A 16,601-nucleotide genomic window follows, 5' to 3' on the forward strand; every position below is an offset into this window, starting at 1 on the left:
AAAAAATTTAGGAGCCTCTGAAAATCTTATTTGTGCATCCTTGGTAGAGATTTTGTCCAGCAGCTCAACTTCTAGAGTATTTTGCCTGACTCAAGCATGTTCCAGAGTGGAAATGCGGCCTCTGCATGCTCTGGGCACTGCTGTAGGTACCCAGCTCTGGGTTCAGGCTGATGAACAGGCCACCTGAGGGTAGGACACAGGGCACTGCCAGAAGGTAAGAGACAACCTCATGCATAAGACAGTGAAATGCAACCTCCTGGCTTATTTCAGTCCACAGAGCCCTGGCATGAGGCTTGTTGAAGCTGGTCACAGCTGAGCACTTTAGAGTCATTTCCCAACAAGATGTTCCCTGTTTTCTGGGTGCCCGAGGCAGGGTACATCTGCAAAGAGCCATATGCTTACAACCACAGGTGGTCAGAGCCATCTTGAAAAGGTATGGAGCACTATTAAAAACACTGCAGGTTTCTGAAAAATGGAGTAGTTATCTCAAACTGTGGCTACACCAGAGGGATTTTAGGTTCTGCATCTCTTTGCCTGTTTACCAAGTGCTGAAATGAAGCTGATGCAGCTTCATGGGGGTGATTGACTGCAACCTTAGCATTGGTGCTCAATGTTGGCATGTGTGTCTCGGGAGGACAAACCAGGCTATTTTTGAACAATTATTGTTAATGCATTTCAGTCACTCCACATTTATGAAGCTGGTTGATTATGGGGTTGGAGAAATCACTGGGAATTCCCTATCAAATTCACAGTTTTATAACTAGTGACTTGAACTGTGAACAGACAGGAGGCCAAAATACTATGTACATTATATACATTTAAACATACGCCGCTTTTCAGGGAGGGAGAGCCATAAAAGATTTTCCATTCTGTTAACCTCCCATGATGTCCAGTGACCGCAGTAGATTTGGAAAGGCATTTTATGGGGTAACTTGAGTCTCAACTACTCGAAGACGTTGTAAAAGGTGTTGGAGGAACCGGGTAAGCAAGCTTAGCAAGTGACAATCAGATAAGCCCACATAAAAAGTTACAGATACAATCTTGCAAAGAGTCATCCATAAATGAGAATGAAATTTGCACTTTGTCAACATAAACAGGTCTTTTTTTCTGAATTGTGTTGGTACCAGCAGAACTGCGGCTTTCATAACCTTTTCTTTCTGGCCACAGCAAGTTGCCGTGTGAAATAGCTCAGCATTTGGGTATTTGAATGTGTTTTGCCCTTGTAGGAGAGACATTCACAGTGTTTTCTCCAAAGCAGCTGAGGGTTTGGGCTAATCAACATCCATAATGAATGAGCAGTGTCCCAGCAGCATCTGGAACACAGCGGTTATGACTGAGCACTCTTTCAATAATGAAAAGAAATAGGAGATCACTAATCACAAACGCAGGGTAATTACCCATGTTAGACATCCACCCTTTCATTGTCAGCCTCTGTATTTAGGCATTGTGGTATAATATTTTTAAGCGGCAGCGTGGATAACTAACCCCTGTAATACAGAGTTTGTGTAGCGAGAGCAGACAGGGCAGGATGCTGCTCTCTGGGCAGGATATGGGGAATACATAAGGTTAAAGCAGTTCAAAAAAAGGAAACGGGTACAAATCAAACTGATATTTTTAAAAAATCAAAAAGAGAGGAAGTTGGAAGGCTTACAGAAAGCAATGCAGGTTAATATTACCAGTTTGTAAACAGGATAGCCATAGAGAAACTATATAAAGCTTGCATAAAAGTGTTAAGCTGTCTTTTTTTCTTGTTAATTCTTTATTCTTTGTTATTCTTGTTAATTCTTTGATGTGAAACGTATAAGAACTACAGTGTGCATTTCATTCTAATTAATTATACTGATTAAAATATGGTTTGGGGTTTTCCTGTAACACTTCCTGAAAAGAAACCTGTGCTTCCAAAAGACACAAAGACCAGCAGGTTAAAGCATGTGCATCTCTGCATCCATAAATACATATTTTTCATGTAACTTATAAAATACTAGGTAGACTATTTTTCAGTACGCTGATAACATAAAAGCAATGACATTACATTTGCTGTGCAGTATCAAAGACCTAGTCTTATGCTCCTGGAATTATTCCAATTTCTACAATCCTTTATCTATTTAATCTGTGATATTACAGGCTTGATGTTACATTAAAAGTATTAAAAAATCCGCAAGCGGGTTAACTTTTTTTTTCTATGGGGATGTAATAATCGTTTGCTTAATAGATTCTTGGTTCATGTAATACCAAAATAATGGAGAAGGCACTTTCAGTTACAGATATTCGTGCTTTATTTTATATAGTATTATGGAAATGAATTGCACTTTACCTTAGAGTTTTTGAAGGCCATGATTATAGGTTTGTTGCAAAAATATCTCTGAATTGAATTCAAAATAATGAATTTAGTATTGTCAGAAGCGTGGTCATATGAAATCAATGGATTGCCATCCATTCCAATTTTTCTGGAATTATCTAGACTTTGCTGTCATTATCTTATGCCCCAGTGTATCTTGCAGAATATTAATGAATCTAAAAATAACTTCTGAAGTTTGCAGTGGGATCATGATTGATGCAATGTGATAGAAGATTCGGTGCAGCATCTTATACTTTTATTGCCCTGCACTGGTTTCTGGCGGCCCAGGGTTTTGGGGTTTTTTTTTGCTCTTTACCATTTATCAGGTGTTCCTAATCTGAGAATCTAAACTGCAAAAATAAATCGCTTTCATAAACATCTGACATGAAATATTTCCCCTTAGCATGAATCACCGAGTTCAATGTGGTATTACCCTGATTTTTGAAGAAGAAAAAATAAGCTCAAATCCAGTCTTTTTCTTCTTTTTAGGTCATCTTTTCCTACTTTCGAGAACATTGTCATGGTAACTTACACATTATCTTTTACTATTTTTTTTAGCATGAATTACACAGGTCATTTCTGTCTCAGTCTCCCCTCAGTCCTGCTAGGAAAAGCATGAGCAGGTATTCCTGGGAGAAGCAAACCTGGGGCAGCCAGGAAGCGCGCAGTGCAGGGAGGGTTCTTCTACCCTCATGGTCGACAAGAAGATTTAAGTGTTGCTCGTTGTGTATTTTGACATTCCAGCAGCAGCTACCACAGACGTTTGTGTGGAAGAGGGATCTGGGGCAGCATTGCACATAAAGCACATGTAGCAGAACAAAACCCAATACCTCTTAACCAGGCAGCCCTGATGAGTCACATTTGAATTGTGTGCACCAGGTGCTGAGGAGAGGCCCTCCAAAGAAAGGCTTGGAAGCAAGTAATAGTAATAGTAATGCTGAGGTGAGTTTATCAGGGTTTATTTATCACGGTGTATTTATTTTCTGCCATCAGACAGTACAAAAGCAAATTCCCACAGTAATGAGTAAGTAAGAGTAGTCTATGATGAAGGGAGGCTTCTGCAATAGAGCTTGGTGGCATCATTGCAAAAATGACTTTTAGATATGCCTTTTCCAAGGAAAATGCATCCTTGCACTGTTTTAAAAAGTGTCTAATTTCCAGTTTGAATTTCAGGTTATGTTGGAATTTTTAAAAATTTCTTTTCTCTTGTCTGTTTTGGGATGGGGGAGGGTGTTTGGAATTTTTTTCTTTTTCCTTTTTTTTCTTTGTTTTTCTTTTTTTTTAATTAACATTTGCATTTCTTTATCATGCAGGCCTCTAAGCAGGTCCAGCTAAACCCTGAAGGTAATATCTTATTGTTTCTGTCCGTGTTAGAGAAATAACTCTAACATGGAGCGTGCTATTAATACCTCCTGGCAGTGGCCGGGTAGCTGGCACGACTGGGGCTGTTTGCCGGCTTCCTTTTAACCCTGGAGCCAGTGGCCTCGGCAGGCAGCTTGCTGTTGCTGCTTTAGAGCCACCTCTGCTCCCCCTGCTCCCAGCAGTACTGATGTGTCGAGGAATGACCAAAGCCACCTTGTACTTTACATCTATTGACTTAGAAACTTGCCAAGTGACCCTGATGGAGCACTGTGTAAAAAAAGGTCTAAAGGACTTTGACTGGTTTCTATTTTTTTTTTACTTGCAAAGTTAAGGTGCCGTTATTACTGTCAGGTCTGTGCTACCCCCTGCCAGTTCTCTAGGTTTCCTCACTGGCTATTTCCAGACACTTTCTTTTCAACTAGAATTATAACTGTTTAGTGATTAAGCAATAAAAAAAGGGATAACTGAGAATGTGCAACTCTTGGTTGTGAGAAAGGGAAGCTGAATCGTACTGACACAGGCAAAACCTGCTCTGGTGCTGAGCCAGCAAGGAGAAAAGCAGACCCGAAGGGAGCATCAGTACCTCTCTATAAGGGTAGCAGGGTATAAAATGGGAGCTGATAAGGTAGTTGGCCATTATTTTCCTGTTGAAATACTATTATACTTGTGACCTGGGTAGTCCCTGCAAGTGTTCCGCTAAAATAGTATTTGAATGGAATCAGCAAATCTGGAGGACGCAGGAGAGTTGATGTTTTCAGATAAACCAGTAGAGTTTTTGGTAATTCTAACTCATGCTGCTGAAGCACCTTATATCTAAGTCCATGCATACATTTCCTTTTACTCCAGATAACCAATGTCTTAATACTTGTTTACAAAAGTGGGGAGAAAAAAAATGGTAGGCTATGGATTTACTCTGAAATTGGTTGTCTTTTCTGTTTAATTAATACCTTGGAAACAAAGTGGCATTTGTTTCTGCATGTAGGTGTTGCTGGAGAAGATGAGTGTGCTTTGAATTCCCATGCATGTTTGCTGTCATGCTCGCTCCTGTATGATGCAAGCTGAACGCAAATTCAGGCTTGTGTGGTGTGTTAGTGACCGGCTCCTGGTACCGCACTATGCGCAGCAGCTTTCTCCGGGATTGTTTGATTTACCCCCCTCTGGCTTTTCTGTTTGCAACCTAATTTGCTTGTATTGTGAATTGTAAGATACTCATCTGGTGTTAATACATCACTGATTTAACCCTGACCCTGCTGCTTTGATGTAAGCAAAGCCCACAATTTCTTTAGAGTGCTTAGAATAAAAGTCAAAAGTGTTTTTTAGATATGTGTTTACAAAGATAATTCTGTTTGAAAGAAAATGGTTAGCTTGTAACGTATGTGGCTTTATATATCCTTGCATTTCTTCTGAATATAAAACATATATTATTCAGACAAGTAAGTATGCCTGGAATCCTCCAAAGGCAGGTTGTCCTTCTATACATTTCAGTACTTTTTCCTGCTACAAAGAATAAGCCTGTCTGAGCAAGATGCCTGGCACCTGATTTTGCAGCAAGAGGTTGCCCGCAGCTGAGTGCGCTTGCTGGCGAGTCGGCAGCGTCCACAGAGGAGCGGTGAAACCCCCCTGGGCTTGAGGGGGGCACCTTATCTTCTCCCAGGCCCCCGCCGCGCTGCTGCACACATCCTACTGCAGATCAGCGTGGGTTGACTTGCGGCATGTCAGCCAGATGCAATCTGCAGATGACTCCTGGCCCACCACCTTTTCTGCAGAGGAGACCGGGGCAGCTGCACGTGGTTGTCTCCTGGCATATTACTGTAGAATATTGTATCGTTTTGGAGGTATTCCCTGCTGGTTTTACTATCCGAGCTAACATAAGATACTGAAAGGTTGGACAGTCATGACTCCAGAGCCTTTGTTTGCCAGTGATGCACTTAGTTACTTATGTAATATATACCTGGGGTTTTTCCTAGTTAACAGAGGAGGTAGGAGATTTGCTTGGCTGCAGAATATTCAGTGATCTGGAAGGAAAAGTGACATGGAGTAGTAAAAAAATTATTAGTTATTGCTTAGCCGTGAGGAACTCAGAAGTTGTTAAGAAGCAGCAAAATTCATTTTTATAGGAAATGTTATGCTAGATATTTCTTTTATTTACCCTCTCACACACCTAACTAAGAAGTGGAGAAATAAGTTCCATTTTATTTTAATCATGTATCACTGAATGGTTGGGCTTCAGACCAAAAAAAAAAGGGCAACACTTCTGAACTCTACTACTTTTGTTAATAACTTTTATTGAAATTCTGGCTTCTGCAGTTCTTTTAATTAAGAAGAAACCCTCCATAAAGCACTTTGCTTACTGCAGTATCAAAACCTGTTAATAAGGATAACAAGGTTTCCTTGCTAGCAAGCAAATGCATAACTGCAGATGTAAAACTATTTTATCAGCTAGTCCTTTCCAAAATCACTTAGTGTCTTTGTTGACCAAAAAAATTGGGAAGGCTGAAAATTAATGTGGGTTCGTAATCACAGTGAAAGCTACCAGGATGTCTGAAGGCAAGTTGGGTTTCTGGTGACGTTGTAGATTCGGTTTTTACTTATGCAAGGGACAGCTAAATCTTTAAAACATCCTACTCTAAGGCAAAACCTAAGCCAGGAGAATAAAATATCTTCCAGAGCAATGAAATTACATTGAATCTCAACCTCTGTGGAGCAAATGACTGCGTTGCCTGTACCAGAAAGATAAGACCTAAAAACCCACAATACTCCCATTGCTCCAGGAGGCAGCTGCATGGGTACAGAAGTCCCTGTCTGTACCTGGCTGGCTGGCTGGCTGGCTGTGTTTGCACACAGGCATCAGAAGCTGATGCTTTTTCACTATCTAAAGAGTTTGCTTTCCTGGTAACTCAAGATTGGATAATTCCTTTACAAAGAGCCTTTACAATGATCTTACAAGCACCACATCAAGTTAAGAAGGCTTTTATGCATGGGCCTGGTGCGTTGGCTGGTGGCTGCCCGTCATGGGATGTCACTAAGGTTTCTTTTTGCCTCCCGATCACTCAGGACAAGGTCCGTGGGTCCCAGTTCATGGCATCTCTGCTCTTCCACTTCCACATGATCTGAAGCAGTTTTCCCGAGGGCCCATCTTGGCAGTGGCACCCATAGCCCAGTGGCCTCTGGGACCCCAACTGAAGGAGCTGTCAGTGGGCTTGCTCCCATGGGATGTGGACCCTGTGCTCACTCCTGGCATGTCTGAAATCCACAGAGATGAGGATGGGCACACAGCATCACCTGTATTCTGTTTGCGTAGAGTTTTAAAATATACCTGCTTTTAATGTGAGGTAGTATCTAACTGGACAAACCCTGCATTTCTCTCTGTCTCAGTTCCTTGAATGCCACAGAGCACTCCCTGTGTGAAGGTGGAATTGGCTCCTTCTCCCCTTGCACGTGACACCTCTGCTGAACCATGGAGACCTGCTCTCCTGGTAGCTAGCCAGCTCTCTGCTTGGCAGCACTTCTCTGACTTAATGGAAGAAAGTCCCTGAACCTCTGGGTTCTCTGAACCCGCCTGGGTTGTGGCTGTCGTCAACACCTTGGCATCTTTGTTCAGTTGCTGAGCAATTTTTGTTTCCTACCCCTTGGCAGGGTGTTCTCCTTACCTCTCTCAAAGCTTTGTCTGAGGTGTTTCCACCTGGGTAGGCAAATATTTGCACGTAGGAACCTTCTCTGTCTTGGGCCAGTGAGCACGAGGCATGGCACCCCACTGATTGCACCCGTACCAGCATCTCCCTCATGACCACCATTTGCTAACAGAGCTGACTTCCTAACTTCTGTGTAGGGAGATGCCCCAAGCCACCACCCTGGCCTGTGGAACGAGCCTTAGTCAAGACACTCTGGGATCCAAATCAAATTTACCACCAACTTATGTTGCAGTCCTGGCAGTGACCAAGCTCCCTGAATTCTGAGTGTTTTAGGAGGTCTCTGAATCAAGTGGAAATTAATACAAATAAAAAGATATGTGAATTCAGAGGGGTTTATTTTTGTTTTTCCAGTATAGTGGCTAGAACTTAAAAATACTGGATGTATCAAAGTTGGTGGGAACCATTTCAAGTAGCTGGTGAAACTGAAGCAATAGAGAACGACAGGGTTTTTTTAAGTTTGAATGTGTGAGGATTCGTTTTCTAAAAATACATGGTTTTTTAAGTGCAGTTGCTGAGATACAGAAAGTTGTGCTTCTTTTTGTCTTTCATATAAATATTTTTGCAGCACTCTCTTGTTCCCGAAAAAGAAAAAAACCTAGAAGACCTAATTCACGGCTGGGGGCAGGGGGGAGTTTGTGGTTCTTGGATGTTTGTTTTGCAGCTCCTTTTTATAGCCCAGGCTCAGGAGGGAAATGAGAGGAGGGGTGGGAAAGCATGTGGGGAGAAAACCAACACGGTCGTAGGACTTGGATGTCCATTCCCACACCTTTCTGAGAGCATTGAGCTTGGCTTTCCAACCTGAAGGTGGGGATGCACATGCCGTTTCCATTGCACACGCATGTGCTCTAACAACCCCACTTGTGCCTTTTTCCAACGATCACATCCGTCTCTGTGAAGGGCTCAGCTGAAGGCCAGATTTCAGTCTAGTAGGCAAGCGTGCCATGCTTTAGGGCTTCAAGGTACTGCTACTCACACTTCTGGTATGAAACATTTACCACAGCAGGTCCCCGTCCAGTGAAGGGGCGCGCAGTGCCATCATTGCATGTTTGGTGGCTTCTGATAAGTGAGTGTTTGTTAGCTTCTGGGTTTATTTTTAATGAACGACTCATTCCATTTTGGGTTTGCTTAACTGCAAGAGATCCAAGTGGGCTGAAAATTTCTATAACAGTAGGAAGTATCAAAAGGGATGCCTTGTTTCTTGCTGAGAAGGGAGCAGAGACACCAAATTTGTCCTGCTCCTGAAGGACAACTTAGGGGAGCGATGAGAAGTTTTAATTTCACAGCTCCATCTTCTTTTTTTTTTTTTCTTCTCCTTTGGAACTTTACGGAGGATATAAACTAATGAAGCATTAAATAAAACTAAAGCCCAGTTCTGAGCAGCCTGATTTACAGCCCTCTTGGTCACATTTTAGGTTGGTCCACCTGAGAGTGTGATAACTATTTAGATACCGTCCAATCCACATAGGAAAGTTTTAGCTGCTTTACAGGTAAGACTATGCTTTATGAGTACACTTACACTTCTATAAAATGGCACGAAGAGACTTACTGTAATCCTAGAGTGTCCTTTTGCTCAATTTACATTCCTTTTAATTGACAAAACCTGAAGAGGAAGAGAAAAAGCCTCCTTATGCCTTAGGCTTGTGCAAAAACATCTCCACCAGAGCTGGGAGCTTCGGTCTTCTCCTGTCTGCTCACACTTACCATGTGATTAAGCCATAAAATCATCTTATGCAGAGCTTAAAGGCTGCATGGGCAGACCCTGGCCTGGGGAAGTCTGTCGATGGGCTCACATGACTTGGCCTGCAGTCATGGCTGGAAAGCCACAGAAGTCAACTAAGAGTTTGGCCTTGGAGTCCGTCCTGTCAAGAACTATGACCCAGGGCTGCTTAGCCTAGTGCCGCCACTCATTCCCTTCCCTAAAAGGTCAAGACAGAAATCAGCCCCTGGCCACGGCACACGCGTTGAGGAAAGAGAGATGAAGTTATAGAGAGAAGACCCGTTTTCAGATGTTGCCCATGAAACAAGACTTTGTAATGTGTTACAGATAAGGGGATGATTTTAAGTTGGTGAGAAAAGCTGCTTCTGCAGTAGTGCTTCTGTGAAAGTGAGCTCAAAACTTTTTCCCAGTAAGGTCTAGGAAAACAAGGATGCTAAAGCTGGGGGGATTTAGCTGGGGGAGCTGAAGAGGCATTGGCTTTGCAGTCCCAATTTGCAGCAGTTGCACCGGTTGGGCTAACACTGCCTGTTTCTGCTCATTTCAGTGGAGAATGGTTTACTCCAGCAAGAGTCTGTGATCTGGTTTCAGTCCAATGCCTCACAAAGTCTCAGGCCTTAACTAATGGATTGCTTGAGATTTTACTTTTTCAGTGCTTCCTAATCAAGGAATGTATAGAGAGATATTTCAGGGTTTTGCTCAGGCTTTGTCATGCAATCTCCTGCAAACACATCTTCTTCAGGCAGATCCAACCTGGATTTTTTTCAGTGCACTCTTAATCAGACAGGAAAATATAATAAAGCCCACTGTCAAATGGAGCTAAGCTGTCAAAATCCTCACCAAACATTTTCTTTCTGCACAGTGACCAGCTGTAATTATGCTCTGCTGTAATTATGCTTGCAGAGATATTTTATACAAGGTATTTTCCATGAGACGTGTCAATAACCGTTGCCAAGGACAAGAAAAACGGTGCAAGAGGGCACTTGCTTCCAAGTCCTAGATTTCATATCTGTGTTGTTATTGATCCCTAATATTTAATGCTACTTTTGTGCTGTTTTGGAATGTACTAAGTAATATTATAGAGGTGTACGATTAATTTAAAAAAACTCCACAACCTACAGTAATAGTTTCTAATAGGATGTTGTTTATGAGCGTAATTGCTTGCTCAGGCAGAGGCCTTTCCTGATAGTCATCTCTATAGTCTGCATGGTATATATTTAGTTACATGACCATTACTGAACTTTACTGATTCATCATTCAATCAAAATTCTCCTTAATTCTACAAAACCTTTTCTAATCAGAAGCATCCACATGCTAAATATATAACTTGATCTCTGCACCTTGGTCTGTTGGCTGATTTGGTCGTTAGCAGATGAGATGTTAAATGTTTCATGAAGACTGACTCATCCAGTGTAGCTACCGTAAGTTCCTTACCAGCACCTGAGTACCAGCATTAGGGGAGAGGCAGTGATATTTGAAGACAAAAAAAAAGCTTAAAGTGCATGCTGCTCTCATTGTATGAGGTCTTCCTTCTTGGAAAGTTTCAAGTTTTAAGGTTTAAATCACCATTTTGATTTCTGCCTTGAACTGTGGTAGTTCCCTGTGTGACTGATGTCCGGGCAGAAGCCCTGGCACAAATTCTTCATGGACTTCCACATGCTCGGCTTCCTGATCACTGACTTCTGGCACCTCATTTCTTTCCCAATAGCATTCTTCTGGCAGTGCCTTTTGTGATAATTGCACACAAAATGATCCCCTTGCTTCTTCTGTCAACATTTTGGTTCATATCTCACTTGCTGGTTTGGTTCTTACAAAAAATGAAACAATACATGAATCCTTGGGAGTACAAGAGAGGGTAAAAGGTAAAACTGCCCCTGATGCCTGGGGGAAATCGCTTGTAACAGTCCTGAAATGTGGTTAGTAAAAGTTGATGGGTTTAATTTGTCCAATGATTTTATCCTTGTGTATGAACTACTAATTCCATAAATGTAAAGGATGATGTTGCAGTGGTTTGGGTAGATGCTAATTGTATGGAAAAAAGGTATTTTGAAATAATGATAGAAATTTTAGTCTGGTAGAAAACACACGAGACCTGGAGATGCCCTTCTGCTTTTATAAGCACCACAGTTACATATAGAAATTCAGTGGATATACAGTGATTCCGATTGCTGAAACTATTCCAATGACTCATAAGGAAACCTCCCTCCATACTGGCTGCACTTCCATCTCCAAATATTTTCAATTTGTTTCTCTATGACTGATGGTGCTTCACCTGGAATGACTTTCAGTACACAGTCATGCTCCTGGCAATCTCAAATGTTTCTTCTGCCAGACTCACTATAGGAAATAGTTTGTAACTATAGGCATACCAGTAGGTAAGGCTAATGGACTGGAGATCTCAGGAGGCCTTTTCACATTGGTGTTTATTAATGAGTTCCCTATCATTTGACCTTTATATATATATTTATATATATTCTTTATTTTTGTGTATATATATATATATTCTTTATTTTCTGGGCCTTTGACAAGATCCTTTTACTATATCCCAATATCCATCTTGTAAGAGAATAACTACTTTTTAAGATGTGACAGGACTTTTCAGAGCAAATCAGTGCTGCTTCTTAACTTGCTTCTAAGTTTATATTGACACTAGAGCCCATGTGTAAGGGAACATAAAACTCTTCTGAATTTCCAGACTGCAATGTCCTGTACAAGACTGTGTTTTGGATTCTTGTTTTCCTCTGTATGAAATCTGGTTTTCGTATGTGATGAGCTTTGTGCGGCGGCTCCAACTGCTTTGCAGTTCCCAGCATCTGCAGCGACAGCTTTGGGGATCACCAGACTGGAAAGAAAAGTGGAAGTCTCAGACATAATTAAATTTCTACAAGTTTTGCAAAAGTCTGCAGCTAAGTAGAGACCCAAACTGATGCCTATATTGAAAGGAGGGGTGGGCAGAGCCCAGCCTTCCTATGTCCTCTTTGGCAGCCACTGGCTGGCCAGCTGGCATGTACTGCTCTCGCTCGGTAGGTGTGGAGCCAGTCTCTGGGTCTACTGATGTTATTTAAGTGGTACCAGGAAAAAAGGAGACATGGGACACAAATTGTCAGGAAACCAGAACTCGCTATCCTTCCTCCACTGTATGCCTGAAAAACCATTATTTTTCTCAACTATTCTTCTTGCAATTTTGTTTTGTAGGAATCGGAGTTTCTCTGTCTGGAGTTTGATGAGGCCAAGGTGAGCCAGATGCTGAAGAAACTCTCGGAAATAGAGGAGAGCATGACTTTGTTGACTCAGACCACTTAACCAAATAAAGAGATTGCAACTCAGAAAATGAATGACCCTCAGTACTTTCTCTTAATTCCTGTTTCTGCACATGAAATAGGGAATGATTGTTAAATCCCAATTATAACTGCACAATGCATTCACAACCAAGTATAGGCTAAGTCACACTGTGAAGCTTTCTCCATCCCCTCCTCCAGGCCTGTTTTCCAAGCCAGCGGCAGCATTGTTTGCATAAAGTTTTGTGTAATCAGGCCTTCAAGTGTAGTGTAGCTTTTCTCTTTTTCCCCTCAATCAATTTTTGAGTCTTCCAGATCCTCTAAATACTGGGCTGGATCAACAGCAAGGGTAAATTGGCCAGTTGTGGCAGGGGAGAAATGAGCAGAAGAAACAGGCAGACTAAGGGGGGGCTCATGTTTATCCTTCCAAACCATGGGCTATGTAGGACGAATCCACCTGCATGAACTCTGCCTGCTTAGAGCTTAAAGCCTGGGAGATTAGATGAAGTGCAGCAAGTTTAGGGAGCAGAGACACAAACATACATTGCTGTAATTGTGAGCCTCTATGCTACTGAGGATTAAATGGTTCCCATGGGTGTGAGGTGGCCAACCTTGCTGGCCCGTTCAGTCACACCTACCTGATGCCATGGGGAGCCAGGGGACAATCAGGGGGAGCATCTCTTGGGCAGTGGGAGGTGCTGGTTTCCCAAAAGGATCAGCAGCCCTCCTGTATGTGCTGAGTGCCTGATCCAGCAACCTGCTGGCAAGCCTTCAAAGCCACTTCTGACCTGCCTCCCTGAAGACTGCCTACCCTCATCAGCCTTCCCGCTCTCAAGCTGTAGTGGTTCAGCCCTGGCACCAAGCTGCACGGTGTGTTTGAGAGGCCAGTGCTTTGTCAGAGCACAGTTTAACTTGGCTGCTCTCAGTCCTGTTTGTCATGGTGTTTGTTTTGACCTCAAAAAGCCCCAGGTTAAACCCAGGGTTTCTAGTGGGTTCAGCTTGGGATTTGGGTAAAAGGAAAATGCCCTTGGCAACTTGGCAGGTCAAAACCCTATTGATAAAATAGCTCTGTGAAGAAAGCTTCCAGAGGCTGATAAGGTACATGGAGGGCACCACGATCTGATCTGCCCAGGCTGCTGTGGCTCTTGGCTGTCACGGGCACCCACATCTCTCTGCCATAATGCCAAAGTGTAAAGCAACCACTACGCTTCCAGCGAAAGAGGACTGAGCAGAAGTGTTTTCAGTTTCAGATGTTTCCGGTCAGGGTGCAACCTTGTCGGCCTTGTCATGGCAGGATGTATAACCACACTTACCGGCTTATCAGTGCAGGAGGACCTGGAGGGACTCTTTCTGAGCAGGCTACCACTTGTATGGAACATGATGGTCCCTACTGGAGAACTGCCTGCTAGTCCATAAAATGGTGACGGACCAGCTGGAGGTGACACCGGCTCGCTGTTTTGCTTTGTTACTTAACCGGAAGGTATGCACACACATTTCGTGGAGGCTACATTGATTCTTTCCATTTTATTTTAGCTTCATAAGCAACCTCCTCCTGAGCTAAAATTATATTGAGGGCTTGTACCAAGGTAGAGATGACAACATAAAATGTTCTTGTGCCATAACTGAAGTACTCCTCATTGCTTCTCCTTGTGAAGTTATTGCTTGTGGAGTTGCCAGGTTGTGCTTGGAAGCAAACTCTCTCTTCAGAGCAAGGGATGGGCACCTTTTCCCATCTGTCTGGTTAGAAGGGAACATATCACTAAAGCCAGTTTGTATCACTGCATTGGGAATTAACATGTCCTTTCCCATGCCTGTCTCACTGCCACCTCATCTCTTACAGTCACCTGGTTCTCCCCTCCATCTCGTGGAGGGACTGTGCAGCCCACAGCTCCTCACTTTCCCCATCTGCCTCCAGCTGATACTTGTCAGAGTGGAACTGGACTGTAACCACCAACCGATCCTCACGTTGGTCCCTGGGTAACTGGCTGCCAGCGCGGGTGTGAAATGCCAAGTGGTTGCCGATTCTCTGAGCTTTCCACTTGCTTTTTCATCAAAGTTCATTAAAATGTTTTTCTGTGTTTTAGAGCATGTTTAAAAAAAAAAATCGAGGTCGGGGAAGGATCATGATCTTAAGTAACTTGCACCGTGTCAGACATACTTATTGTTTTATTTTAACATGATCAGAGAATAGGAAAATGTGCTATAAATGGAAATTAAAGAGAAACAAACTGGGAACAGATGTCAGAAAGTATTATTTCATGCAGAGAATAATAAATAAGTGAAATGGCTAACCAGGCAAGGAGGCTGAGGCAAAAAATGTTGGGGTCATTTAAGAAATAATTGGATACTTTCCTAGTAGAGGTGTGAAGTTAAAAAGGGGCACATTTTTTATGGGTGGCTGCTTCTCTTTCTTCCTAGTCCTCCCCTGCATATCTAATGATCCTGATTTTCTTCTTGGTGGATCTTTGTAAACTATTGTGCAAAATGAGGAAAAAAAAGCTGAGTGTTTTGAGGACCACACTCTGCCTGGTCCTTGGTAAGGGCACAGGGAGTGTCACTGGGCAGCAGAATCATTTCTGCTTCATGAGGTTTGACGTGAGCAGGGAAAGAGGATGCTGCGCTTCCCCAGATTGCTGTAATCCCCAAAGCCCAGATGTAAACCAGACTTGGCCTGAACGCATGGCCGGGCAGCTTCTGCTGTGGCTAGGGCTAGGCATGGATGCTAGCCTCCTGCATGGATCCGTCTGAGCAGACATCCCAGCCCAGCCCTGTTGGCCATAGGGGCCTCATACTGTTTTGGAGGCCGCTGCTGCCTGCCATGGCACCAGCTCCTGTGCCTGCATGCTGAACCATGCCAGCAGTATGACACCAGGGCCATCACTTTCCCTTCCTCTTCCTCCTTCCTTCAGGGGAGCAGCCACATGGCAGCGTGCCCCGAGCTGCCAGTCGAGCCTGCCTGGCAGTTTGTAGATTTACAGCAGGGACGTGAGCAGCTCAGCACAGCCAAAGGAGGAAAGTGAGGGAGATGGGGAAGCAGCAGGAGGAAGGGCTGAAGGAGGACACCTGCCTGAGTCCCACCTGGGAGAGGTTTCCCTGCCTGGTCCTCAAAAGCAGCCAGGGAAGGAGCTGGGACACAACTCGTGTGACACTCCAATATCCTTAACCCCAGAAAACTCCCTTTTGTACCTGCCCCCCTGCAGGTATACCTGCCTGCAATCTGCCCGTTCTCCATCCTTCCTGGTCTACTGAAAACTAAAAACCACTTGCAAGTGGGACTGCCATGTGCCACTGGCCTGGGGCAGGCTTAGTTTCAATCAAAGTCTGGATATTTAATATAACCTGCATCACGTTGGTGGAGGCAGGGCAGGGAGCATCCAGGTAGATGCTGCTCAGGCAGGGGAGAGCACCCAGCAGCACCAGCAATTTCCTCCAGTCCCACTTTTGCTGGCACTTTCCTGGGTGACAGCTTGCCGAAGCCATGGTGGATTTGCCCTCCAGTATGCTAGAGCTGCTGCAGCAGTTCTGGCACCATATGTGTGACAACTCCAGATGTGCAACTCCAGATGTGCAGCCCATTCCAAGCTCTGCTGCTTCTTACTGAAGACTCAGAAGCAGCAGCCACATGTTGTTGCAACCTTCAGTAGGTTCTTCCTCAGATGTCACCTTTTGGACTGCTAAAATTCCCTGCATTTATTTTATTCATTTATTCAATTTATTCATGCAATCGCTTCTTGTTTTCTGGGAATTCCTCCAAGTTGCCACTTGTTTATGATCTGGTGCTCCCTAAAATATCTGCAAGTGCTGTCACCTTCAATCACACATTACACAATTGGCAAGCGCTGGACTCGCTCTCTGCTTGGCAAGACAATTCCTCCTAGTGCAATTTTCTTTTTTCTTGGTCCACATATTCCCAGAACTGCTGATTTTTTAGAGTATTTTTCTAGGCATATCTGCATTTGAAAAAAATAATAGTTTAGGCACACCATGTTTTTCCAAACCCAAGCCAAGCAAGCGCTGTATTTCATAAAGCTTTGGGCCATGGAAAGCAGCAGATGATGAGGCATACTTATTTTATATAGGTGTTGATTTACTTTCCCATTGTTCAGGTCACTTAGTCTCATTTTATTTTACATTTCTTTTTTAATTTTTCTTTCTTATAGGTCCTTTTTGAAAGTGTAAATAACAGAATCAATGTTTTTGCTTTTATTGTGTTTCAC

At 43.2% G+C, this 16,601-nt stretch overlaps 1 protein-coding gene across 1 annotated transcript in view; it reads left to right on the top strand.

Moving 5' to 3' along the window:
• The window catches only part of COMMD1 (copper metabolism (Murr1) domain containing 1), an 80,785-nt gene extending 68,354 nt beyond the window's left edge, over positions 1-12,431 (top strand). The window contains exon 3 of the mRNA XM_010574729.1: positions 12,302-12,431. Coding sequence (XP_010573031.1) covers positions 12,302-12,409 — 108 coding nt within the window. The 3' untranslated portion in view covers positions 12,410-12,431. The remainder of the gene's footprint in view (positions 1-12,301) is intronic.
• The last annotated feature ends 4,170 nt before the right edge of the window (positions 12,432-16,601 follow it).

The sequence above is a fragment of the Haliaeetus leucocephalus genome, unplaced genomic scaffold (genome assembly GCF_000737465.1).
Source record: "Haliaeetus leucocephalus isolate CR32 unplaced genomic scaffold, Haliaeetus_leucocephalus-4.0 Scaffold450, whole genome shotgun sequence".
Lineage (NCBI taxonomy): Eukaryota > Metazoa > Chordata > Aves > Accipitriformes > Accipitridae > Haliaeetus > Haliaeetus leucocephalus.